This window comes from Phyllopteryx taeniolatus, chromosome 6 (assembly GCF_024500385.1).
Source record: "Phyllopteryx taeniolatus isolate TA_2022b chromosome 6, UOR_Ptae_1.2, whole genome shotgun sequence".
Lineage (NCBI taxonomy): Eukaryota > Metazoa > Chordata > Actinopteri > Syngnathiformes > Syngnathidae > Phyllopteryx > Phyllopteryx taeniolatus.
In genome coordinates, this window is record NC_084507.1 from 18,610,762 (window position 1) to 18,636,635 (window position 25,874).

General features: G+C 41.8%; 3 protein-coding genes across 14 annotated transcripts in view; 1 reads left to right on the top strand and 2 right to left on the bottom strand.

Annotated features, from left to right (window-relative positions):
* Window positions 1–1,037, bottom strand: part of ttyh1 (tweety family member 1) — a 38,833-nt gene extending 37,796 nt beyond the window's left edge. For 3 of the 4 annotated variants that reach the window (XM_061775320.1, XM_061775319.1, XM_061775317.1), the window contains exons 1-2: window positions 1,022–1,037; window positions 371–502 (exon numbers count right to left, since the gene is read on the bottom strand). The gene's annotated coding sequence lies outside the window, so the exon portion shown is untranslated. Of the gene's footprint in view, window positions 1–370; window positions 503–1,021 lie in introns of those variants that run through there. The other variant, XM_061775321.1, reaches the window with a different exon arrangement.
* A 2,597-nt stretch (window positions 1,038–3,634) lies between these two features.
* On the bottom strand, window positions 3,635–10,984 carry leng9 (leukocyte receptor cluster (LRC) member 9). 8 transcript variants are annotated; one of them, XM_061775326.1, is made up of 8 exons: window positions 10,805–10,984; window positions 10,479–10,585; window positions 8,422–8,539; window positions 7,609–7,721; window positions 7,180–7,503; window positions 6,900–7,101; window positions 6,240–6,342; window positions 3,635–4,357 (listed from the first exon to the last, which is right to left on the bottom strand). In XM_061775326.1, the coding sequence occupies exons 2-8, from the start codon at window positions 10,582–10,584 to the stop codon at window positions 3,725–3,727; spliced, it is 1,599 nt and encodes a 532-aa protein (XP_061631310.1). In that variant the 5' UTR covers window position 10,585; window positions 10,805–10,984; the 3' UTR covers window positions 3,635–3,724. The 8 variants fall into 8 exon arrangements, with proteins under 8 accessions (XP_061631310.1, XP_061631308.1, XP_061631311.1 ...); XM_061775324.1 differs by having other exon boundaries at window positions 7,597–7,721; XM_061775327.1 differs by lacking the exon at window positions 10,479–10,585 and having other exon boundaries at window positions 7,597–7,721.
* flcn (folliculin) lies at window positions 10,472–24,078 on the top strand. Of its 2 annotated transcripts, none has more exons than XM_061775322.1 (12): window positions 10,472–10,606; window positions 11,400–11,603; window positions 12,675–12,833; window positions 12,946–13,167; window positions 14,273–14,439; window positions 17,423–17,514; window positions 19,197–19,336; window positions 19,444–19,557; window positions 21,767–21,890; window positions 22,849–22,971; window positions 23,396–23,498; window positions 23,581–24,078. In XM_061775322.1, exons 1-12 carry the CDS (start codon window positions 10,583–10,585, stop codon window positions 23,786–23,788), a joined length of 1,680 nt encoding a protein of 559 aa, XP_061631306.1. In that variant the 5' UTR covers window positions 10,472–10,582; the 3' UTR covers window positions 23,789–24,078. The 2 variants fall into 2 exon arrangements, with proteins under 2 accessions (XP_061631306.1, XP_061631307.1); XM_061775323.1 differs by having other exon boundaries at window positions 12,675–12,821.
* The last annotated feature ends 1,796 nt before the right edge of the window (window positions 24,079–25,874 follow it).

The window sequence follows — 25,874 nt, forward strand, 5'->3', positions numbered from 1 at the left end:
ACGTGCACTCCTGACAGCGCTGCGCACTCGCCTCTAAAAGTGAGTGCAGCTGACCAAAGGTGAGTGAGTGCCATCAGTAAGTCGGTGCAAATCAGTGCAGTGGATGTGGGCGAGAGTACGACACGGCAAATTGACAGACAAAAAAATAGCCCCCACCTCCCCACCAAAAATGGATGCAATGGAAGCATCAGCATCATTGCAGCATTTACTGCAACTCATTTCGATGATATAAAGAGCCATGTATTGGATGTGACGGGTGCAAAATATGCATAAATGCAAGATCTCACAACAGAATTCATATTCATTGCATCCAAGTCATACATGAAAAGCCACAAAAGAAGCCTGACGGCAAGATTGATCCATTTCTTACCTCTGACAGTTGTGTTGGAAGGCTTCTCTTTTTGTGTTCTGCCGCTTCTCGCCGCCGCTCGTGAAATATTTACCCACTCAAAGAAGTATACTGCCAGCAATCAACCCCTGATGCTCTTGTAAAAACATCCTGCTGAGAAAAAAAAAAAAAAAAAAAAGCTTGGGGACATGCCAAAGAATAAGTCAAAATGTGGCAGGAGGAGCGCAAGAGAGAGAGAGTAATTCTTGCAGTTCCTGAAATATTAAATAGCCAATAATTGTAGGTTTGTCAAGTGACAGTGGAGAGCCGCTCGTGTTGATGGATGGGAGAGGAGCTCTCAGTGAGGGCGAGTGAGCGAGAGAGAAAGAGAAGGAGAGAGAGAGAAAGCAAGAGAGATAGGGATGGAAAAAGGGATTAAGATTGAGGAGACACCCCACGGGGACTCTATCATTTCATTGTTGCCCTGCGTTTGTTCACACCCGGCACGATGTTGCCCAAAGATTATTAATCTGTTAACCGGGATTTAACGGAAGGAGGTAGGCGAGAGGAGGTGGTGGACTGCTTCTCATTTCGACCCCCACTCCACATCAACCTGACCAATCTCCATCCAGAGCAGCGGAATGAACCTTGACTAGATTACAGAGGTCCGGGACATTTTAGCAATCCACTCACATGCAGGGATACAAAACAGTCCGCTCCTGGCCAACCAGGAGAGCTAATGTTCTCGAGAGATGCACATTAAATGAGTGAAAGTGGCAGCTAAGCACTCTGGCAAACATGGGTTGGAGGGGGGTGGGATCCCAGGGAGTGATGCTGAGAGAGATGGAGCGAACAATGAATAGAGGGAACAGGGGGGTGGGGGGCAAAAGCAGTTTGGCATGGAGGCTGCACAAGAGTAACAAGAAGGAGAACATGTGACCATATGGGTGAAGTGATGAGGTGGGAGAATTGAGGAGAGGGGCAGTGAAAAGGTGGGGAAAGGGGGTGGGAGAAGCGAATATGCAAAAAAAAAAAAAAAAAAAAATGGAGTGAGGGTGGGGGGCGCTGGTTTTCTGTGTCACTGAAAGAGAGTGGGGGAAGGGAGATAATGCGAGCGAGCAAACAGTAGCGAGCCACAGAGCATGCCCACTGACTCATTTGGAGTCTATGTATAGTGTGCAAGTGTGTGTGTCTCCAGGAAGAAGACGGCAAAGACAGAAAATGTTGTTACGTATGCAAGAGTTGCTCCTCATGCTCAACCACAGCACAACCCAATGCAGGTCATCAATCACATAAAATACCACCACTCGCATTCACAGTTAAATAATCAACAACCTTGACGATATATTGATTTTAATTGGTCTTGCACCCCACACCTCCCCCCCAAAAAAAAAAAAAAGAATTACACTTGTGGAACATAGTCCATTCAATATTCATCGAAAAGAGATTGTATAAATCCTGGAATGATGAGCCGCGCAATACAAGCACTTTGGCTAAGTCATTGATGTAAAATAAACGCAATTTCTTCGCCTCAAACGATTTATGCGCCGCACATAAACATTTATTGCAGGTGCATATACTGTGTCAATACAGTACATTGGTTGTACATAGCACCATGAAGTGTATCTCAGAAGCACTATGGTTATGAGAAAGAAAAATGCATATGAATACTACTGTGCCTAACGTGGTCTCCGTTAGGGATTTGACATTGCTTTACACCAACAAGCCATCATAGTAAGTAGACCTCCACATTGTAATCCCATACAAGAGCTGTTTACCAAAAGGTATCGCATAGAAAGTGTGCCTAAAGGTTGGTCTTCTTTGAAAGTTCTGCATGTAATAATGAAGCAGTGTAAATATTGAATAATAAACTCACAGTAAAGTGGGGTGAATATGCCAAATGATCAAAATGTAAAATCTCTTTTGATTCCTGCAAGTTCTGATTAAAATTAATACAAATACAAAAATACATACCTAACCCTAACCCTATTTAAAGGTACCATATTTCACAAACCAACTTTTTCTAGTATTTGGGATGTAATATTGGCTCTATGATGCCTCAGTATACATGTGAAATATTAATTAAAATCATCGACACATTCCTGAGTTCCAGACATTATTCTGCCAGGAGATCCGAAATCTGAAGGGGTTTATCCCACCTAAATAAAATACTTTTCAATGAAAAATATAATAATTTCTAACGCAAATTCCCTGCATAATTTATCTGGTAACCCTGTTTAATCTTCAGATATCTAACAGATTAATCTTTAAAACCCTAGCCTGTCCTGATGCCTATAGTTTCCTCATGTCCACCCTTTAATAGACTTGTTATTAGACCATTTAAAAGTTTACAACTCATATAAATTATATGCCCCAAAAATGATTGATTTAGGCAATCTGCTCTCTCACATCCCCAAGTTCTTGTATCCAGTGATCTGTAAGTTATAAGAACATCCTTATACACACATTGATCGACCACAACATTACATACTAATGAATTAATGAGATCCAATACAATGGCTGTTTAAATGATTCCACTGCTACAATGATAAAAATACAGTTATGAGAGGAATTCGTTTAAGAATATGGTTATTATTGTGGATGCATTTTACAGTGCACTAAATCATACTGAGAGCTGTTTGTAATCTTTTACCCCCCTAAATCTGAGTAATGCAGTGCAGTAGTCCACCATAAACATATTGCTGAATAATTACCTCAAACTGAGCATGATTATTTTTGTGAAGGCAGACTTTATGATACAGGTCCTGTATCAGATTTTGCTGTGTTGTCCGGGTGAAGCGTCCAGTGAATGCATGAAGTCACTGCACGTGAGCTATCTATTACACTGGGGAACAATTTGAAAAAATAATTCTGTTGAGTTAGATTTTTATGCTGATTAAAATAAAATTGGAACACTGATTCCAATTTTTTTTTCTCCACAGCTTACCCTCCAGATAAGCACAATTCCACTGATTAGCTGTAGTAAGACTCTAGAGCTACGTTGCAACTTGTTTGTGCAGTCGCAATTGAGACAGTGCGGTGAGGTGTGTGCAGCTCCCAATAGGTCAGTACTATCAATATCTGCAAACAGGAAGCTCGCATAGTAGGAATTAAGAGGAATTGTAACATCCTTTGTAAAACATAATAGTGTTAAATAAACACTGCAGTCATGCCTGTTTCCTTCATATTTCATTGACATCAATATTTGAAAAGTTTTATAAAGCAAGCACATATCTGTTAAGTACAGATTTTTCATATTTTTTAAGAAAACAGGGATCTATAGTTCAAAAACTTGACGTGATGGAGAAAAACTGAGATCAGTTTTGGATTCCACACCCAAAAATTAGTTAAAAACAGCTGTCAGACCTAACTCAACAAAAATTTTGTTCCCCAGTGTTATCGAAGCGTTACTGTGCACACAGTCTCGTAAAAACCGTCCACATCGGCACCCTCGATGACACAAAGGTGCAAGGAGTTCACAGGCAAACGGCCAAAATTTAAACCTCTGCCCACCTTCAGGTCGCCCACACCATTGAAGATGCGTTCTCCCTCCCTGCCCTTTACTTTGGCCAGGGTGAGATGATAGCGTGGGTTGTAGGAGTTCCTGTGGAGCAAGCCCTTGCTCCTGTAGGCTTCCTGCAGGCCACCATTGAGCTGCTGGAGTGGAAGCTGAGGCTGGGGGCTCAGGTACAGCACCCTGCCGTTGAAATCCTTCAGCTTCACGGTGAAGCTCACGGTCACCGGGGGGTTGCGATCAAAGTGGGCAAAGCGTCGGAGGATCTCCTCTGCGGCCTCCACTTCGGCCGGGCCCGCCAGCACCAGGAGGCACAGGGTGACGTGCAGGCTGGAGGAGTCCTGCCAGTGAGGGGCGGACGACGGGAGAAGGGCGCAGATCTCCTCCTGGAGCTGCTGGAAACAGCTGAGGATGGCAGGAGTGTTGGCCCTGAACGTGATGAAGTGTGTGGGTTTCTTTTTAGGGCGACGAAGACCGCAGCTCTCTTCTCGCTGCTCGAGAGGTGCCAAGAGATTCTAGGACATAAAAATAAAATAACAATCAAATATCAGCTTGAATTAACAAGAACCCAAGTGAATTAAAATATTGCTCATATAGCTCACAAAAGTGAATACACCCCTACAGAGACAGGTAGTAATGCACTACATTTACTCAATTACATTCACTTAAGTAACTTTGGAGATAAATAGACCTTGTCAGAGTAGTTTTAACACAACATACTTTTTACTTTTGAGTATTTTTGTTCAGAAGAAACACGGTACTTTTACGCCGTTACCTTGTGTTACATTCGGTTCACCATCTTTATTTTTATTTATCTATTACTGCTTGGGCGATCTATGTTTTGGTTTGTCAGAAAGACTTTCGCCTTGGAGGCTATCACATAGCTGTTTCACCCATCCAACGGAACTGGTAGTAACCAACGTCTGACTCCATTTGACCAATCCCAGGCAGTCACATGACCACACACAAAGCCTCCACCGCTTCACACATAAGCTAGGTTTTCAAAGTGACTAATTTTCATGAAACCTGGTAAAAACAACAGAGAAAAAAAAACTGATGTAATTGCTGCCTGCTGTTTATATGTAGACAAAACAAGCAGTCTCTCTCACATTCACACCTAAGGGCAATTATAAGTCTTTCAATAACCTAGCATGCATGTTTTTGGAATGTGGGAGGGAGCCAGAGTAAACGAAGAAAACCCACAAAGCACGGGGAGGACATATAAACTCCCCACAGGAAAGACGGAGGTGAGTTTCAAACCAAGAACCGCTCAACAGTGAGGCAGAAGTGTTAACGAATCGGCAACCATGCTGCCCCTTGAATCATCTTCTTTTCCTTTCGGCTTGTCCCTTTAGGGGTCTCCAGTGCGTCATCCTTTTCCATGTAAGCCTATCCCCTGCATCCTCCTCTCGAACACCAACTGCCCTCATGTCTTCCCTCACGACATCCATCAACCTTCTCTTTGGTCTTCCTCTAGCTCTCTTGCCTGGCAGCTCCATCCTCATCATCCTTCTACCAATATACTCACTATTTCTCCTCTGGACGTGTCCAAACCATCGAAGTCTGATCTCTCTAACTTTGTCTCCAAAACATCGAACCTTGGCTGTCCCTCTGATGAGCTCATTTCTTAATCACCCTAACCTGCTGCACATCCTTCCCATCTCTATCTGGCCAACCTGCATACATCCTTTTATCCTTCTTTAGTGTCCAACCTGGCATACATGTCATCATATGCCTTTTGTTTGGCCTTTGCCACCTCTACCTTTGCTCTATGTCGCATCTCAATGTATGCCTTTCGCCTCTCCTCTGTCCTCTAGGTGTCCCACTTCTTCTAACCTTTTTCCTTGTATCATTTCCTGTACTGTACACCATGGTAAAATAATTTAAACCCTGCCCCTAAACTTCTAGCCTTACTGCCTTTCCACCTGGTCTCCTGGACACACAATATATCAACCTTTCTCCTCATCATCATGTCAACCAACTCCCGAGATTTTCCTATCATAGTCCCAACATTCAAAGTCCCCACATTCAGTTCTAGGCTCTGTGCTTTCCTCTTCTCTTTCTGCCGAAGAACCCACTTTCCACCTCTTCTTCTTCTTCGACCCTCAGTAGCTGAATTTCCACCGGCGCCCTGCGGACGTTGTTGAACCGGGCCACGACCGATCCGGTATGGAATTCTGTGGATGAACGCTCATATTTGTTTGGCAATCACATAAAGGTTGTTACACTATCTTAGTGGCACACCCTGACTGTGCTGTTTTTTTCCTGAAGCACCAGTGTCTCACACACTTATTTGTTCAAGTAGATGACTCACACAGCGATTAATTGGGCACTGCATCTATTAAAGAGGCAGAGGCCATTGTGAGACTGCAAGGCAGTGAACGCTGGTGTACCTACCAAATTGTTCTGGCCTTCAAAACTTTCTTCCCCGTTGGCCAATTTCTCATTGGTGTCTCCGTCTTTTAATCCCAGCCCTACTTTATCTGTCAAGGCCTTCACGCTGAAATGAGAAACAAAATATAGGATAACTCAAGAGAGCCTCTCAGGATTTTCTTAACGTCACAATTTGGAGCAGACCACAGATTACATAACACTATGTTTGACCTCTTGTCTGTTACTCTAAATCCTGATTGTGGAGGCTGTGCTTGGAAATTTGGTTTCGAAACAAGGACTGATTAATGCAGTTCCTCCTCCAGGTAAAACAGAAGCTCACAAACCTGTTCTACATGCCGCACCCCTATAAAATGTTTTGTTTTCAAAACCACTACATTGGGATTCATACTAAATTTAACATCACCTGAAAGGTTGCCTGTGAACAGTCGCATTTATCCAAGTCATTTCAATCACAGGGCATTGAATTAATCGCAGCTGGGCTGTTCTGTTTGTTTTAGAAGGTGCATAACATCCACAGTAAAAATAAGTAGCAGTCTTGAGACAATGGGTAAAAATTGAGACCTTTAAGTGAGTGACATAAAGTTGGCACTCTTAGCAAAGAATGTGGGCTGAAGATAACGGCAATGGATGGGATGTCTCATCTATTTTCAATGAAAAACAGACCTATTTGGAGCCTCTTCCACGTCACATGCCAACTCAGAGGTGCGAGCGTTCATCTCACTGTGCTTGTCTTCTTCCAGATGTGTGTTCTCAGCCTGAGTACACTCCATTCTCTGCCCGACACCGGCAGGTGGCTCCGCTCTTGTTGATTCTGGGTGATCCAAAGTTACTCTCTCTTGTTGCTCTTGGTCGTCAAGCTGTGTTTCTTTTCATAAAAAGGATGGCAATTGGTCAGTCCACTTACTCTTTGTACGTGTAGCAACACAGGGTCCTCCTTGCTTACCTCCTACTTCCTCCTCCCCTCCAAAGGGGGGAGCCAGAGATTGACCGGTGGACCCAAACACCCTGTCAGTCCTGCTGTGTCGGTCCCAGACACGGTGACTTCTGTAGGTGAAGTACTGGATCCTGTGTCTGGGGAGGGCAATCTCGGTGTAGTCGCAGTCACCTGGGTTAGTGTCCCAGTTGAAGTCAGAGAAGGGGCGCTCCATCACGCCCAAGAAACGGTCCACATATCCCACTACGAATTGGGACGCGTCCACCGAAGAGTCCCAGAGAATCCGAGAGATTACATCATCAGCTGTCCGCATGCGAGACTTTTTGTTGACATCTGAGGGGAGAACAGGGTACCAAGAGACTATTGAGGTTAAGAGAATAACAAAATATTTGAATCCTTGTAGGAAACAAATGAATTAAGAATGACCTTTTCCCTCACTTTCTTTAGGCTTAGCGGTTTTGTGCCTATGGTCTTTGTTCTTTTGTTTTTCTTCATCACGTTTGTCCTCCGGGTCGTGAAGAAGAACGTCTGCAATAGCCATAGCTGGGTCACTGTGAAGGAAAGGAACAAACGCATCATCGTGTAAAGGTATCAGATTAAAAATTTGTGGATATCTGCAAGAAAACAAAGTTTATCAGTTTGAACATTAAATATCTTGTCTTTATAGTGTATTCAATTGAATATACAGTAAGTTGAAAAGGATTTGCAAATCATTGTACTGTATTCTGTTTTTATTTACATTTTAGACAGCGCTCTAATTTCATTGGAATTGGGGTTGGTACAAGATATACCTGCAAACTACAACCAACTCTATTCTGCTGCCAGGCAAATTGTAGTAAAGTGGTACCTTGACTTACAAGTTTAATTCATTCCATGACAGAGCTCATACCTCCCTTTGCTTGTATCTCAAATTATGGGTTGCTGGGCGTATGTTGTGGTGGGCGGCGGCGTAGCTGACAGCCCCTCGTACCTCAACTTTTATGCTTGCAAGACAAAGAAAATAATGAAGAAGAAGAAGAAAAAAAAGAATAATAATACACCTAGCGACAGACAGTAACTCTAAAAACTCTTAAATTGGTGGACTCGTACGTCAAGGTACCTCTGTACTGTGATAAGTTTCCAAATCTCTTTGTATGCCATTTATAAGACTTAAATCACAAGCACAGAGATCAGACACGGCGAAACAAAGCGAGGTTATTTAAGATAACGCAAAAGTTGGGGGGTAAAAAAAGTTACAGTAGAAAATCTTACAGCGAGCTGCTGGTTACTTCACAGATCAGCTGGGTTAACCTGTGAGACATACGACATCTGACACCGAAGTGACACTTCCCTTCCAGGAAGAACGGGCACACGTCGACTCCTTTCTCATCTGTCAGAGCCATACAAAGAGAGACAGCACAAAGGTCAATGGACGTGTCACTATGTCTGCTGTACATTGATTCTCTCATGGGGGGAAAAAGGAACACAAACAAAGGAGACAACACTAGATGGGAATAGAGGACACAATTTTCTATAGCAAATGTGGGCGGGAGGGATGGACGGACTAAGATGAATAAAAAGAAGTTAACTGTGTCTATGGTGTAGCTGGACAAAAGTATCAGGACACCATCGTCCAGAGAGAAACTGTTCACTTCGCGAAACCTCCAATGTACATTCCTCTTCTTCCCAAAATTGTGCAACTGCATCTTTATCGGCATTAAACTTTAGAGGTCCTACTGTGGTTACGCCCAAGGAGAAGCATTCATATTCTCCTTAATGCACACTCCCCTCCAAAAGTATTGGAACTGTGAGAACAATTCCTTTATTTTTGCAGAAGACCGAAAACATTTCGGTTTGAAAACAAAAGTTGAATATGTCAGAAGAGTCTTTTGGCCTTGGATATTGTTGCTGATGTCACTAACAATTGTTTTAGAGTCTTTCTTTCCAGCTCTCAAAATGTTTCTGTCGCCAACTGCTGTTTCCCTTGATACATCAGTGTTCTTTTTTTTTTTACCCTTTCAGGACATTCCAAATGGTTGTACTGTCTATGACCAATGTTTGTTCCATGGCTCTGATTGAATTTCCATCTTCTCTCAGCTTCGGGATTGCTTGTTTCTTCACCCATAGACAGCTCTCAGATTTTCATGTAAGTTATACCTCTAACTATTATTGATGTAGTCTTCACAGGGAAAACCCAAATCAAATGGATAGATTCAAACAAAATCTGCTAGTTTTGTATCAGATCCAGATGTGAATACTTTGAAATAAAAGCTGAAAAGTTGATTTCTTGTCTAAAGATGATGTCAAAAATTAAAAGAATTAGCCTGACTATTCTTTTACTATTAGCGTGGGGGGTGTAATGTCTGGTGTAAGACATCATTGACGTCAGTATCAGAGAGATTGGAGGTGGCTGTCTGTAAACAATTACATAGTGTAAAAGTCTGGGAATGCAACTTCCAGATTAAGTGAACATGACACACAACTCTCCTCAATTCACAAAAAGGTGAAAAGTTCACATAATTTGGTCAGGCTATGATACACTGTACTTTTGAGTTATTCTGCCTGAAATGAGGAGCCAACTTGTCTGTGTGTTTTTTTTTTTTTTTTTTTTTTAACTTAAACCCAGTTAGATAAGCAGATACTGACACACTCATGTGAGAGCAACACACGAGGGTCTTGAGTCACACATTTCCAGGCAGCAAACAAAAAGGTAGTTCTGATTTCTCTTGCTCTACCATCACAAAACACTATGTTTACCACAATGACCATTAAATTGGTCATAATATATAATATATAATTCCTGTTCCAAAGAATACAAGGAATTTAGTATGAAAACCTAAAATATGTATTCAGGTCTTTAATATATTCCATATTTACAGCCATAAAAGAACACTTGTGATGGGAAGCAACAAAGTACAAATACTTTGTTAATGTACTTAAATCGATTTTGCAGGTATGTGTATTGTACTTGAGTACTTCTTTTTCTGATGAAGTTTTAGGTTTACTACCTAATTGTTATTTTGTTTTGCTGTTTTTCTTCTCAAAAGAAGGAAACTACTTTGTGAGCAGTTTTCCCCCGTTGTGCAAAGTTAGCAAAACCAGTATTTTTTACAATTTATAGTAAAATTTCAGTTTTAATTTTGTTCTCAAGTACATTTCAGAGTTTGTACTTTAATAACTGAATCAGTTACACATCTATCAGAGTGCTGTATTTTTATTTATTTTTTTACAAACGTATCTGTAGTCCGACTTAAATACTCGAGTGAGTACTTAATTGTCACAGCTCAAGAATACCCCCCCAAAACAAATCAAGTCTGTTATCGCTCTACCTGTTTTGACATCTTCTGGGTGAGCTGGACCTTCTGCTCTGCTTGTGTCTATTTGGACAGCAGCATTCTCTGTGCTTGAGGACACCCCAGAGCATTCCGACGCCATGCTGTCGATTTTAAAGACAAGCGTGAGTAAAATACCGAGACACAGGCTTCAACTTTGTTTTGTTCGACTGTGGCGAGCTCTCAAAGGCCAGCGTTAGTAAAATACCGAGACACAGGCTTCAACTTTGTTTTGTTCGACTGTGGCTAGCGCGTAGGTGGCGTGAAAGGATGGCGTGGTTAATTTTAAAGACAAAGAAAATATGTTCTCGCTGCATACGCACCTAAGTAGCAGGTTCGCCTCAACTCACCCTTGACCCCAAGTTTGTCATATCATGAGGGATTATGGGTAACGTAGTACTCGTTTGTTTTTGCCGGAAAAGATGCGCTGCAGACGTGGTGTAAAGCTCATAATACAAACAAATAAACATATTAGTACATTCTAGTTCGACATGAAAAGATATAAATGTGTAGAAGTCTTTAAACTGCGGGGGGAAGAGAGGGGTGGGGTGGTGGTGGGTGGAAAACCGCAACGTGAGCTCGAGCGCGTGACTCTGTCTCACTCACATGACGTCATGCTAGCTCAAGCAAAACAGTGCGGATGTAAACACAATAGAATGTAGCATATGTGCAAGCAATAAGACATTTTATTTTTGGTTTAACCGACTCAAAATGCTGATTATTAAGCGACATATCTTGGGACACGGCGAATAATGGATGTATTTCTATAAAGTGAATGAAGCGTGAACTTCTGTCCGTGTAAGGTGGGTGAAGCGAGCTGTCAGTATCGGCGATAACTACCGTGTATCACCCCGTATGCTTACATTACTTTAGAAACAATGATGTTTAACTTGTAATTCGAACTCCCTCTCCATTTAGATGAACGCTCTGGTGGCTCTCTGTCATTTCTGTGAGCTCCATGGGCCGAGGACACTGTTCTGCACCGAGGCTTTGCACCCTCCGTCCCCGTCCTCCCAGGCAGGCGTCGCAGTGCCCGGCGGGGACAGAGATGTTGACCGGGACGGTGAGGGACTCACCATGAGGGCCAACAACTCGGCCACACAGAGGGGGGAAATGTGTGAGGTGAGCTCAGTCAGGGCTGAGGGACAGCTCTCCATGAACACGTCACACAACTATTACAACTTCTGGGATAAATGGAGTAAATTATTGTCGTTTTAAAAGGGTCATAATATGGAATTATGGAATTGAGATTTTAATGTTTGTATACAAATATTTGCAGTGGTGGTTTATATATTTGGTACCTGGGCCTTCAGTAGGGACTGGCGTGACTTAATCCACCTCTTAATACCACCACTATCATTCGGACATAAATAGAAACCCAAGTCACATCCAGAAGAGTAATACTTGTCGACTAAGACTCCGCACATCAAGCAAGGCCATTGAACAGTCGCGCAGTGTGTCGGGTTCTGCCCCTAGTTTACGTGAGTGGTTGACTATCCGCCACTAGTCTTGCTGCGATTCGAAATTTGAATCACAGGTAAAAGGCATTTAAATGTTGCAGATGTAACGGCCTATCAAAAATTCCACGTCGTATCACATGAGCTTTCACAACAAAAATCATGTGTCCTGGTATGAAGCAACATCCAGCTGGTCAGTCCAAGCCATACAAATAAAGTATAAACAGTATGTATTTATTGTTTTACAATAATTCTAAATAATGTATTTACCTGTGGCTAAAAAGCGAAGCATGGAGAGTCTTGTACACTGTCCAAAAGTACAGTATATGTAGATGTAAATGGTCCATTTCGGCCATGTCCCTCAGTGTGTTGTGGGCCTAAGTTTAAAGGACACTCACATGATTTTAAAATGCCAGTGGGAAGCTTTTTGTGAATCAGAAATCAGTAATTACCATTACAGAGATTGTGTAATATTACCAAAATGTTGTTAGTAAGGTATTACATTACTGCGTAACAGCAAATACTGAGTGTATGTTACTTTCACAACACTGATGCTAGCACTGCTCTTTCATTGACTGCCAACCAGTCCAGGTTGTAGTCCGCCTTTCACCCAAAGTCAGCTGGCATAAGCTCCAGCTCAGCAGCCTAAGTGGTATCGAAAATGGATGGTAATGGATGATACTGCCCCTGTTCTAGCATGTGTCTCACAGTTTTCCTCTTTCCTGTTGTCTGACAGGGGTGTCGCTCCCTCCCTGCATCCCACCCAGGCTTCATGAGCATCGACGACGAGACGGGCATTCGTTTTGTGAGCCACCAGCATCCCAGAGAGCCGCAGCTCTTTAGCGTCGTGCGCCAGGCTTGCGTACGCAGCCTCAGCTGTGAGGTAACTGGTGACGTATGTCTACCTGTATGTGTGTGTGAGTCACACATCTCATGCACCACTACATTGAACTTTCACCTTTGCGTATCCTCATTCCCTCTCATATGCATCCTGATTTGTTTGCAAGGTGTGCCCCGGGCGCGAAGGACCAATTTTCTTTGGGGACGAGCAACACGGTTTTGTGTTCTCGCATACCTTCTTCATCAAGGATAGTCTCGCCAGAGGCTTCCAGCGCTGGTACAGCATCGTCATGGTGGCGATGGACAGGATCTACCTCATTAACTCCTGGCCTTTTCTGTTACGCCATCTCCGACTGACCATACAGAGTCTGCAAAGCACCGCCCTGAAGGTTGGCCTGTGTTTGCTCGCTCCAGCTTTTAAAATGCCATATTTTCACAAATAGTTGGTCACCAAAGCTTGGAATCAAAATAGCAGCAAGCTTTCGCTCTCGTCAGCGGCTCGTTAAAGGTGTCATATTTTACCAAGCTAACTTTTTCTAATATTTGGGATGAACCAAACCAAGGTGGGGTTGTTTTTATTTTATTTTTTTTATGAAATTGACACTTTCATACTAAGTCCATGTTATAAAGTCACTCTATGGAGTTCTAAATAGCCAAAATATGGGACCTTTATGACGCAAGGAATAAGAAGTGGAAACCTTTTGCTTACACGGCCGACAGTCCGGGCCAACCAAAACACACTACAAACTAAAATGTGATCATGAAATCCCTAATATTAAATAATGTTACATGTACAGTGATACTTTACCTTACGAGTACCAAACAGTGGTACCTTGACTTTTAGTTAGTTCCTTAACTGAGCTAGTAACTCAATATACTTGTATATCAAATACATTTTCTCCATTGAAAGTAATTGAAATGCCATTAATCCATTCCAGTTCTCTAAAAATCTGCGTGTTGAGTCTGTGTCACTTTAAGGGGTGTGGGCTAGTGAGTGACATCAGAAGCTGAAGTCGGTTAGTCTGCATGTGAGCATCTGTGCGTGAGTGGTGGCCTACAGCAGATCCTTGCGAATGTTCTCATTTTGTATTTGTTTGTTTGACCATTCAATAAACAGCTGAAAGTGCATCAGCAACAGCTTCTAATTAAAACAAACCCGTAAGATGGGGCACTCGGAAATCAAGGCAGCATTGTATATGGCAGCTTCGGCGTCATCATCACAGTGACATTACTGAGAAACAAGAAAACACTGTCCAGTGGGCTACCTGGAAACCGAAAGACAGTAACCACTAAATTAAGAAAGAATATAGATTAATAAGAAACTATTCACACTTTCACCTGTTTTTACTACTATTTTTTTCCTGATAGGAAAAGGGAGGCGTTCATTTGTTTTACGTGTACGGTGCACCTGGCCACTATTTGAGGAGCAACAATATTGTAATTCCAAAGACAATCAAATGACTTGCCTATTATGTCTCCAACTTACTCCATTAGGTGTTTGACAACGAGCATGGCGTTTGCCCCCAGCGAGCAGTGAGGATGAACAGCGTGTTCTCACCTGCCGTGTTCCCGCACCAGAGGAGTGGAAATGCAGCCCGCTCCCTAACGTCTCTCACGCAACATCCCAATCTCTGGGCCACCCTGCACTCCTCCTTCAGCTGGTCAGTCAGCTATGCACATATAGCAAGGCCTAATTTGCTGGCTGAAACACCAGCAGAAGCACTAACTTACAGTATATTTACAAACTAAATTATTATATTAGTTCCCTAAAATTATATTAATTTATTCTCAACAGTCTGTTCTCTTTATTTCGTAGGGTTTCTTTTGACAGCACTGTTTCTAGTAAATGTGTGTTGATGTTAGATATTTTGTCCAATCAGATTTCACCTCCATGTGTTGCCATGTCAATCTAATGCTGGTTGATGTAACTTAAAGTATTATGAATGGGACTGTTTCTTTAAACAATCAGATGTCAAATTCATCCTACTGCCCACACCTCAATGACGTCAACATTTTTTGCCATTTTAGCCAATCCGAAGCTACAGGTATGTCCAAAAAGGGAACAACAGTGATCAAGGATCTAATATTCCCAGTTTATTCAGTTAACATTGCCAGAGCTGCCAAATGTTACGGAATGTCCGTATCTTGTTCCGGAAATCACTGAACATTGACTCGTTACGACCGTAACACTAATTGTTAGGGATATTGGACAAAAAAAAATCTAGCGTCTGACATTACCGGCACGTCCACATTGAACAGCTGCTTGGCGCACACGATTACACCCCGGCTGCCAAGCCGCGGAGGCGAAAGTTTTCTTTGGTTCCGGGGTCAACGCATTGCAAATCACTGATCATCGCCTCCATTGTAGCGAATAAGCTACACTTCTTCCCATGCTTCTTACAAGTGTTACGAAGGGAGGACGAGGAGTGACTGCGGTCAAGGCAGCCTCCACTCGTAAAGTAGCAGTCAAGCCAGCCGCCCCTAATTTTGTTCATGCTAGGCATTACGGTAATAGGTCGCCAACTCACGGCAAAAGCCACCTTCAAAATAAAAGCTTCCCAATAACACGGACATCAATGCTCTTCAGTTAAGGAATGCAACCAGCAAAGTTAATTTCCATCTTGAGATGCATTAAAAAATGTAGTTTATTTGATATCTTATGAAAAATAAATGGTAAATAGACTGCACTTATATAGCGCTTTATCTACATCATCACAGTGTCCAAAGCGCTTTACAAAGCCTCACATTCACACACACATTTATAAACCAAAGGGCGACTGCTGCTATGCAAGGCACTGCCAGGCCCACTGGGAGCAAATTGGGGTTCAGTGTCTTGCCCAAGGACACTTCCACATGCAGACAGTCGTAGCAAGGATCCGAACCTGTTCTACCCACTGAGCCAAAGCCACCCTAAAATAATCCCATTGGTATCGCAAGACAAATCCAGATCTGTGTGACAGACCACCAAGGACTCCACTAAAAGAGGTTTGATGAAGATCTGATATTGTATTTCAAAATAAAAGTCTCTGAAAACTGCATATTTTGCTGTCATTACCCCTTGACTGAAGAAATCTGTTAAAAAAAAATCTACGAGCGATCGCAACACCGGTCCAGTACTGGGGGACATTACACCACCTCATGTCTCCAACATCAGTGGTCCCACCCAAATCTGATGTGGCATTTCAAAATAAAAGTCCCCCTAAATTTGTACATTTCACTGTCATTACAACGGATTTCAAAAATTCATAAAAAAAATAATCTATGAGATATCGCAACACCAGTCCAGTACTGAGGGACACTACACCACCTCAGGTCTACAACAAAAGAGGTCCCATCCAAAGCTGATGTGGCATTTCAAAATAAAAGTCCCCTCAACCCTGCATTTTTCATTCCACTATCACTGACTTAAAATATTCATTAAAAAAAATCTCTGAGATATCGCAACACCAGTCCAGTTCTGGGGGACACTACACCACCCCAGGTTTCCAACAAAAGAGGTCCCATCCAAATCTGATGTGGCATTTCAAAATAAAAGTCGCATCAACCCTGCATATTTCAATGCCACTATCACTGATTTAAAATATTCATTAAAAAAAATCTCTCAGATATCGCAACACCAGTCCAGTTCTGGGGGACACTACACCAGCCCAGGTTTCCAACAAAAGAGGTCCCATCCAAATCTGATGTGGCATTTCAAAATAAAAGTCACATCAACCCTGCATATTTCACTGTCACTACCACTGAATTAAAATATTAATTAAAAAACAATCTCTGAGATATCGCAACACCAGTCCACTTCTGGGGGATATTACACCACCCCAGGTATCCAACAAATCGGATCGGCGAATTATGGCATTAAAGCCGATCAGCATAAAATGCTAAATATCGGCCGATACCGATCAGCCCGATCAAATCGGTGTAAAGTCTAGTTATTACTCTGCTTGCAAAATAGTGCGCTGAGTTTTAATTTTGACGTTTTTGACATCTGATTAATCTGCTTTAATAAACTTTTTATTTAAAAAAAAAAATTTCTACCAGTGTTGAAAACAGAATTGGCCAAGGTGAATTAATCCATAGACAGATATTTTTGATGATGGAATGTCAAAGTCTTATATACTGGTACTTTGCTTCAGGCTGTAGCTGCGTCCACCATTACAAGTTTGATGTAATAAAAACATTAAAACTATATTTGTTAACAATTGTGATTATAACTGTCACACAGAAATGTTCTTGACAGCATTTTCAAAATATGGAAATTCAGACAAATTTGTACAAATTGTTCTGAAAATTTAGTTTTATAGGTTGGCAGCGCTGCATTGCATATTATTTGTTATTGTAATAGTACAATTTTTTTCCCGTAATTTTAGCTTGATCCTAATATTAAAGAATCCAAAGTGTCAACTATTAGTTAAGTAGAGTTAATCCTCAATATCACACTTGAGTAAAGGGTTAATAAAATCAGCTCTTATAAAGAGATGACCGTACACGCAGCACATTTTCAGTGACGGTAAATGGTATTTTTATTTTGGTGAATAACCAAAATAACATTTTTAAAAAGGCGCGTCATGTCACCATAACTGTCGTCCCATGACAGTGCTGTGATTAATTGTTAATCGTTAAACTTGTGGTTTTCTTGCTTTCCAGGCTCCTGAAGGCCTGCGGGAGTCGTCTGACAGAGAAGCTGCTGGAAGGAGCCCCCACTGAGGACACACTGGTGCTCATTGAGAGGCAGACAGGTGCCAAATGTCAAGGAATCAACGTATTTTGCAATCAATCGGAATTCAGATTAGTTTTTGGATATACAGTAGATGAGCATGCAAATGACAATGACACATTATGGCAAGGCCAAAGGCGCACCAGTAGAATGACTGTCTTACTAGTACTGTTTTTTTCCACTACTAGTGCCACTTTTGGCTTGATTGTACATAATTAAATGTTACTAGTAAACTACAGCGCTTCACTACTAGGCCCAACTCGTAGGTATGTGTCACACATTAGCAGCCTCCTTATCGAGGATATCGCTAACTGCAGTGTGAGCGTCTACGTGTGAGTTGGGGTCTATGGTAGCTTACTTGTAGGACAGCTACATTTTACTAGAGAGGCAAAACTGTGCACTAGTTGACATCTGCATGATGCTACTACTACTCGTGAGGTGCTAGATGTTCATTCATTCATTAATTTTCCTTACCGCTTATCCTCGCTAGGGTCCTGGGCGTGCCGGTGCCTATCCCAGCTATCTTCGGGCGAGAGGCGGGGTACACCCTGAACTGGTAGTCAGCCAATTGCAGGGCACATATAAACAAACAACCATTCACTCTCACATTCACACCTACGGGCAATTTAGAGTCGTCAATCAACCTGTTTTTGGGATGTGGGAGGAAAACGGACTACCCGGAGAAAACCCACGCAGGCACGGGGAGAACGTGGAAACTCCACACAGGCGAGGTCGCATTTGAACCGGGTCCTCAGAACTGTGAGGCGGATGTGCTAACCAGTCATCCACCGTGCCACGTTCCAGATGTTAACCACTAGAATTTTATAATGTCGCTAGTACGACAAGGAGCACAGTTGTCAACTAGTGCACAGTTTGCCTAACTAGTAACATACAGTTGTCCTACTAGTATGCCACCTACTAGTGAGGACAGTTGCTAGTACATGGACCTTAAACTGGATTTCAAGAATATCGAATAAATGCTCAAACGGCTTGCCATGAAGCCATTTGAGCATTTATTCACAGCACACTACTTTTCTTTCATAATTCAGCCATTAGTAGAATATCAAATATGCGCTTTCCCTCTATCCACTTTCTGGAAAGCTGTTTTCAAGCCGTATTCAGGCTAAATACATGTATATCATTTATACAAATGTGAATTATGTAAACACGAAGGAAGCGTAACCCTGACATCTTGCCTATTAAAAAAGACATTGTAGACGTTTAAAGTTCCTACGCTTGCTTTGCCATTCACTCGACCTGGGAGGAAGTGCTTAGACCTGTTTTGGCGACTGCGGAAGTGGGTTGCGCGTATACCAGATTGTCTTCCAAGTAAGGATATCGAGGATCAAGAGTAAATGCTCAAACGGCTTGCTACAAACTCATGTGAGCATTTATTCTTACGCATTTCTTCGCAACTCACGAGTAGGATGTGGAATAAATGTTAAAACATGCTTTCTCACAAGCTGCTTGAGCATTTATTCGATATCTTACTTGTGTGCCGAATTGTCTCGAGTAAGGAAAAAGAGCATACGAGTGCATGAACCTTAAGATGGATATCCAGTATATTGAATAAATGTTCAACCGGCTTCCCATGACACACTTTATAAACTGTGATAAATTTCACCCAGTCTTTGTATTTACTGCGAAATATCCCCTCTGTCTCAATAACACATTCTAAATCTCTGTTTTATCTGCGTTCACAAGAACAAGAGGAGGAAATGAGCTGCTGGGAAGGAGCCGAAGGAGGCATTTCCAAGCCACGGGGCCATCAGTTGGACAGCGAATTAGGTCACGACGATCAGTCGCCTGGTCCCAGGTTTAGGTCACTGAGGCATTTGAGACAGGTAGATGAATAAGAAATTTTAAAAGTAGGGTCATGTTTGCATAGACTACCGCATGACTCTTAGCCATGAGCTTTTGTGAGTCATCGTCTGGTTTGTCGTACGTGCAGGTGCTTGGGGCTGCTGAGTTCCGGCAGGTGGCGTGGCATGTGCTCATGGGAAATCAGGTCATATGGAGAGGCATCGACTCCAAGCTCATCCAGTCTGCTTTTACCGTACTCAAGGTACAACTGCCGAGCAAGTCAAATTCCCCTAAAGGTCATACCATTGTGGCAGCGGTACTTTGTTTTAGGAGTTTAATTTGTTCCTAATTACTTGTATATCAGATCAGTTTTAAATCTGTATTGAAATCCCATTCATCCTTTCCAACGCCCCCCCTCGCAAAAAAAGCACCATAATAGCACTATTGTATAGGTGCAACAATTAACCGATTAATCAACAACTAATCGATTGTCAAATGAACTATTTTGATAATCGATTAATCGTTCCGAGAGCTTTTCAAAAGAAAAATTCCAAGGACGTCCCTTGGAAATTTTCATGGCTCAAACACCTTTTTGACAAAAGGGACATTTCACTCATTTTCATGTTATTACACGTGAAAATAAATGTTTATTTCGATTATCTGTGGAACTTGATGCCAGTTAATGCGGAGAAAAAAATATTTTAAAAAACTCATAGCTTTTTGATATCAGGAGAAATTGTCACAGCTGCGTCCAACACGCAAATATTTGGATCCCAAAACAACACAACAGAAGGAGCAGGTTTACAAATTTTATTAAACAAAAGGAGCACGCTAACATGAAAAAAAACGACCATTAACAGGAAGTGACGTAACGGATGGCAACATGAAAGCAATATAACAAACAGGTACTAAATAAGGAAGGTGGACGGAGAGCCAAGGCAGGAAAACAATGGCAACAAGCAATGTATAATTTTGTCTCCCATGCCTAAATGCATTGCTGATCAGGAATCACCAGCAAACACAAAGGAAAATTCCACACAGGAAACAAGGAAACAAATCAGGATATGACAAATAAAGATAATCCCGGAAGGAGAAAAAAAACAAAAATCAAAACTTGTTTTGAATATTGTCATTAGCTTTTTTTTAATAAGCGAAAAAGGAAAAAAACATTAAAATCGGATATTGGATTTTTTGTGGGGAAAAAAATAGGATTTAATTTTAAAGACTTATCGCCCAGCCCTATTATGCAGCGGTTAATTTATTTTTACACTCGTATGACAGGTGTGTTAAAACATTACTTAAAACACGTTGCATTTTGACATTATTTTAATTGCATTATTTCCAATGGAGAAATTAGTTTTTTTCAAATACGAAAGAGATAGTAAATGTAACTGATGTTGGTTGTAACATTTTATTAAAACTTACAACTAACCCCCGACGATGATGACTGACAGACAAGACTGCATTTGTTAAGAAATGTGTTTTTAATTCCTGCCTGTAGCTATAAGATTATTATTATTATTTGATAATAAGGGTTCCGCACCCTTACGTGTTCCTTGCCTCTACTTGTGTCACTGACTTGCTCCTGCCTGAGACAGAGACAAGCTAGAGCACGCAGCTGTTATCAGCACATTAATTATTATTATTTTTTTTTTTCTCAGTAAAGTACACGCAACATTGGCTTGGATTTACAAACTTTAAATGGACATTGGTGACACATACATCTGAATAGGAGAGAAATGAATTTGTACCTGTGCTTTCTCCTATGACTTATTCAGTGAGTTTGAGGATTGAAATTAAAAGTCACACAACACAATCACACTTCCCGTATGTTCCTCCTGAGTCACTTGACTTTCCGTGGATCTCTATTACCTCTTGTGAGTGTTGTTGGCTCATTGGGTGCTTTTGATATGAGTAGATGTTTACTAATTCACATTTCTGCGATGTTTTTCTTCCACTGGATTTTTTTTAAAGTTGCATAGTGATAAGAGGTGTTGCCACGTGTGACTTGCCTTATGATATATGATGTTTAACCTTGCTTATTGCAGCCTCTGGAGCACATAAGAGGAAAAGTGATTAAGTAGATGGGAGAATATGGGGAAGGCCAAATATTACAGTGAATGCCCACATTTTACCGTTGGTCCACCCAGAGGGGGTATCTGGCATAAAGGTGCGTAAATGAGACTTAGGTGGATGGAAGAATCCCTGCAACCAGAACAATGCGTAGCTGCGCGCCTTTTCTTACAAAGGAGAATACGGCCCAAGAGCATATTTGTACATGGACAGTATCTGGATGTAAATGATCAAATGGTTTTATGGAAACTCATTCTACCAGAGCATTGAATTGTCATACTAGTGCGAACAAAGAGGATAATAGTACATGGACCTTAAGATGGATATAAAGGATAGCGAATAAAAGATCAAACAGTGTTGCATACAAATGGTCTGTCTGTGTCTGTTTCTCCAATCAGTCGTTGCTCCCGGTAGGCTGTGTGCGTTCAGTTCCCTACAGCGCTCACTATGAAGAAGCCTACAAGTGCAACTTCTTGGGTCTGAGCCCAGATGTGGCCATTCCAGCCCATGTCATCTCTTCAGGTAAAAGGCAATCACTGTAGTTAGTCATACATGTCCGCAGGTCAGTAGTGGGCCATTATTTGCCAGCTCGTAAGTGACTTACATTTACAGCCTAAATTTGAATATTTGTTATCGTTTCTCTTGGCTGCCCTATACACAGACTAGTCGACTTGTTGCTTTTTCTACTTCACAATGACGTTTAGAGCTTGACATCAACAAGTCGGCAATTATGGGTTTTTGGCTTGAAGCGGAGGCACAGCGCTTGTAGCAACAGCTGAGTACGCTGAATGAAATGAATCCGTCGGCATCCATTTGTACCGCTTATCCTCACTAGGGTGGCGGGCGTGCTGGAGCCTATCCCAACTATCTTCGGACGAGAGGCGGGGTACTCCCTGAACCGGTCGCCAGCCAATCACAGGGCACATATAAACAAACAACCATTCACACTCACATTCACACCTACAGGCAATTTAGAGTCTTGAATTAATCTATCATACATGTGTTTGGGATGAGGGAGGAAACCACAGTACCCTGAAAAAAAATATACACAGGCACAGGAAGAACATGCAAACTCCACACAGTCGAGGCTGGATTTGAACCCGGGTCCTCAGAACTGTGAGGTAGACGTACTAACCAATCTTCCGCCGAATCCGTCACCATAATTGATTTAATCTGGGCTCGGGCAGGATGTCAACCGCATATTCCCACCATGGAGAACCCGCTGCTGTGGTGGGCCCACAAAGAGGGGTGGTTTCCCCATTTGACCAAGTTTTACAAATGCTACCTGGCTGTCTCAGCGACAGTCACATCGAGCGAGATAATTATATTACTTTACCGATCAAAACTTGTGATGTGATATTGGTTGTATTATAGGTGGAATAAGTAAGGTAAGTCCCCACTGAAGGCCCAGGTACCAAATGCACAGCCCACCACTGGCACAAGTTTAATGAAAAGCCTTCCTTGTGTTTCCTTCCTGTAGAGTTTTCAGTGCTGGTGGACGTCACCTCAGCGCCTGGCTGTCAAAGCCTGTCGACAGAAGACAATATCTGTTCGCTTTATCAGTTCAATATGAGCAGTGCAAACACACAGCCCACAGACAGAGGTGAGCGTACCGTGTTGTGACAATAATAGCCTGGGTCAGGTGTCACTTGCACTCACAGCTGCGGCGACTTGCACATTCCTTAGCAATACACAGACCAACATCAAAATGTGCTTCTTTGTTTTCCACAATTATGGAATAATATCAAAATTAACCACCTCAATAATACTATTTTCACCTATTGCAGGTGGGTTTGGAACAAATGTGATAAACTGGTGTTCACGGATTAGTGTATTTTATTTATATAATACAAACAAAATTATGCATATACTTCTGAAATATTTTTAAATAAATAAAATAACACTGAAATATAAATATGGTACAATTTCAAACATAATTACATTTAAAACATAAATCCATGTTGAACCCCAACATTTCTTAAAATTCCGGAAACTACCATGTGACGATCCCTGTTTTTCTCATTTAGGTCCGACATTACTGAACAAACTGGAGGTGGCGCTGTCCAACGAGAACTTGTCTGTGGATGTGGTGTCTCACTGTCTGCTGTGTTTGAAGGAGGAGTGGATGAAGTGAGACACCCCAACTTTTTTGACTCTCCGTTCAAATGTGTCAGCCCTCAACTCATACGCTTTGTTCTCACTCCCTTTTCAGCAAGGTCAAAGTGCTCTTTAAGTTCTCCAAAGTGGACGGGAGAGGCAGGGAGGACACCCACAAGGTTCTGGCCCTGCTCGGCACCACGGGGCCCGGCGAGGAGGACAACGTGCGGCTGCTCAAGTTCTGGATGACGGGACTTAGCAAAACCTACAAGAGCCATCTGATGAGCGCCGTCCGGGGAGGGGAAAGGAGCCCCAGCCAGTGAAAAAGACTAAAAGACTCAAAGAAGTATTGTCCTGGAGAAAGGAAAGTGAAAGCAAGAATTCTTTCATGGCCTGATGTGTTAGCTGTTTGCCTCTTTTACTGGAAATGAATGGGGAAAAAAACCCACAGGGGCCCCCTGGGTTTTTCCCCTAAGTAATGAGAATTATCTTTGATTATTGTCCTACTGAGATTAGACTTCTGTATTTTTGTATTGGAATTGTACTAATATGTCAATTTTTATTTATTACAAAATGCTTGTTTACTGCTTTGGTAATAAAATGATTGAATTGACTTGAATGACATTAATCCATCGATTTTCTATAGCGCTTGTCCTTGTTAGGATCATGGGTGAGCTGGAGCCTATCCCAGCTGAACTGGTTGCTAGCCAATCGCAGGGCACATATAGACAAACAAGCACTCACACTCACGTTGTGGACAATTCAATGAACCTAGCATGCATGTTTTTGGAATGTGGGCTTGACTGGAATGTGAAAAGACTGATACCCTATCGTCACACTTTGTGCACAGCAGATATGGCATCTGTAAAGCTGAAGTTTGAAGAGAATGTGCTGATATAAAGCTGCAAAACATTAAACATAAAAAAAATCACTACGATATCTTTCTATTGATAACTAGGCCTGCAACTTACGATCATTTTAATCAATTTATCTGACAATTATTTTTTCAATGAATCAATCCATAAATCATAATTTTTTTAAATTTCCATTCCTTCATTTATTCAAAAACAGGACATTATTTCATTATTATTGACTGCAGAAAATGCACAAATTCTTGCCTTTATGTTTCTGTCTGTCTTGTTCTGCTTCACGTACGGTGTATCACAGCCTTTCTGGATTAGATATATTTTAATTTCAAATAATAAAGAATGAAAAGTGCTCTTTAAAAAAATTTAATAAAATTGGGGCCAGAGGCGGAGAACACCCTCTACTATTCGCCGGCCAATCGCAGGGCACGTAGACGAACAACCATTCAGACTCACATTCATATTATGGACAATTTAGACTCTTCAAATGAACCTAACATGCATGTTTTGGAATGGCAGGAAGCCGCCATATCTATAGGAAGAGCAGGCAAACTCCAGAGCATAGATTCGAACCTTCACCGTAAGGCAGACGTGCCAAGGCGAGTACACAATGCTGCCCGCCTTGAATGACGTCGTCGTTTTTGTTTTACAATTGGTGCCCTCTTGTGGCAAGGCAGAGGGCCGAAGGGAGTGAAATGACGGAGGAATGCTCCCACGCACTTTTTTTTCCCCAAGGGTTTGAACACACCACAAATCAAAATTGATTAAAGCCGACGCTTTGTCTGGTTCTACTTGAATCCTGACGGGAACATTGTTTGCGTGTTTCCAGTTTCCAGCTAAATCACCCCCAGCAGCCCTACTCTTCATTAGTCTCATCTTGGACACTGAGCCGCTGTTTCGTTTTTTGTTTTTTCATTTTTTTTAATAATGCAGGTCATTTTGCTTTGCTGACGTTTGCACATTCAGTCAATAAACATAAGTCAAAACATAGGGCTGTTGAAATTAGAAGCGAGAGCGAGGCGCAGGGGTGTACCTGTTGTGTAAATTGCGTGTCGCATGTAAACACCCGGAGAGAATGAAAATATACTCATGAAAGAAAAAAATGAATCTGTTTCTGGTTAACGAGGTCGATAATGGGAGGCATGGTAAGGATTTGCGCTGGTTCTGATAATCAGTTGCATATTTACTCCACAAATATGCATGTGTTGATCCAACAGGAAGAAGGGCTGGGATATTTTACACATGATTTAGATGCAGCGTAGGTGCAAAGGTCGCACTGTAATGATTCCTTTGGGGGAATTTTGCATGTTCCTTTTTTTTGCCTTTGGAAAGCTCTCTTGCTTTTAAAGGCATATTGTTGAGGGGGGAAACATGCTTTGTTTAAATGACGATTTCCTCGAATCTGTTAATAGGCCTCGCTGCCTCAGGTGTGATACTTTGAGGGAACTGGAGCGTGTCAGATGTTATCTACTAGTAAGACAATTTAGCGCACTAGTATGATATCCAATAAATGATCAAACAACTTTACATAAAGCCGTTTGAG

What these genes read in the sequence shown, in the direction of transcription:
- flcn (XM_061775322.1), top strand. Translation starts at nt 10,583, where the DNA reads ATGCTGTCGATTTTAAAGACAAGC. An exon ending in TGTCGATTTTAAAGACAAGC is followed by an intron (nt 10,607 to 11,399) that starts GTGAGTAAAATA and finishes CTCTCCATTTAG; the next exon opens with ATGAACGCTCTGGTGGCTCT. An exon ending in CACACAGCCCACAGACAGAG is followed by an intron (nt 22,972 to 23,395) that starts GTGAGCGTACCG and finishes TTTCTCATTTAG; the next exon opens with GTCCGACATTACTGAACAAA.
- leng9 (XM_061775324.1), bottom strand. Translation starts at nt 10,584, where the DNA reads ATGGCGTCGGAATGCTCTGGGGTGTCCTCAAGCACAGAGAATGCTGCT. An exon ending in CCCAGAAGATGTCAAAACAG is followed by an intron (nt 8,540 to 10,478) that starts GTAGAGCGATAA and finishes TGGCTCTGACAG; the next exon opens with ATGAGAAAGGAGTCGACGTG. An exon ending in GTGGAAGAGGCTCCAAATAG is followed by an intron (nt 6,343 to 6,899) that starts GTCTGTTTTTCA and finishes TTCTCATTTCAG; the next exon opens with CGTGAAGGCCTTGACAGATA.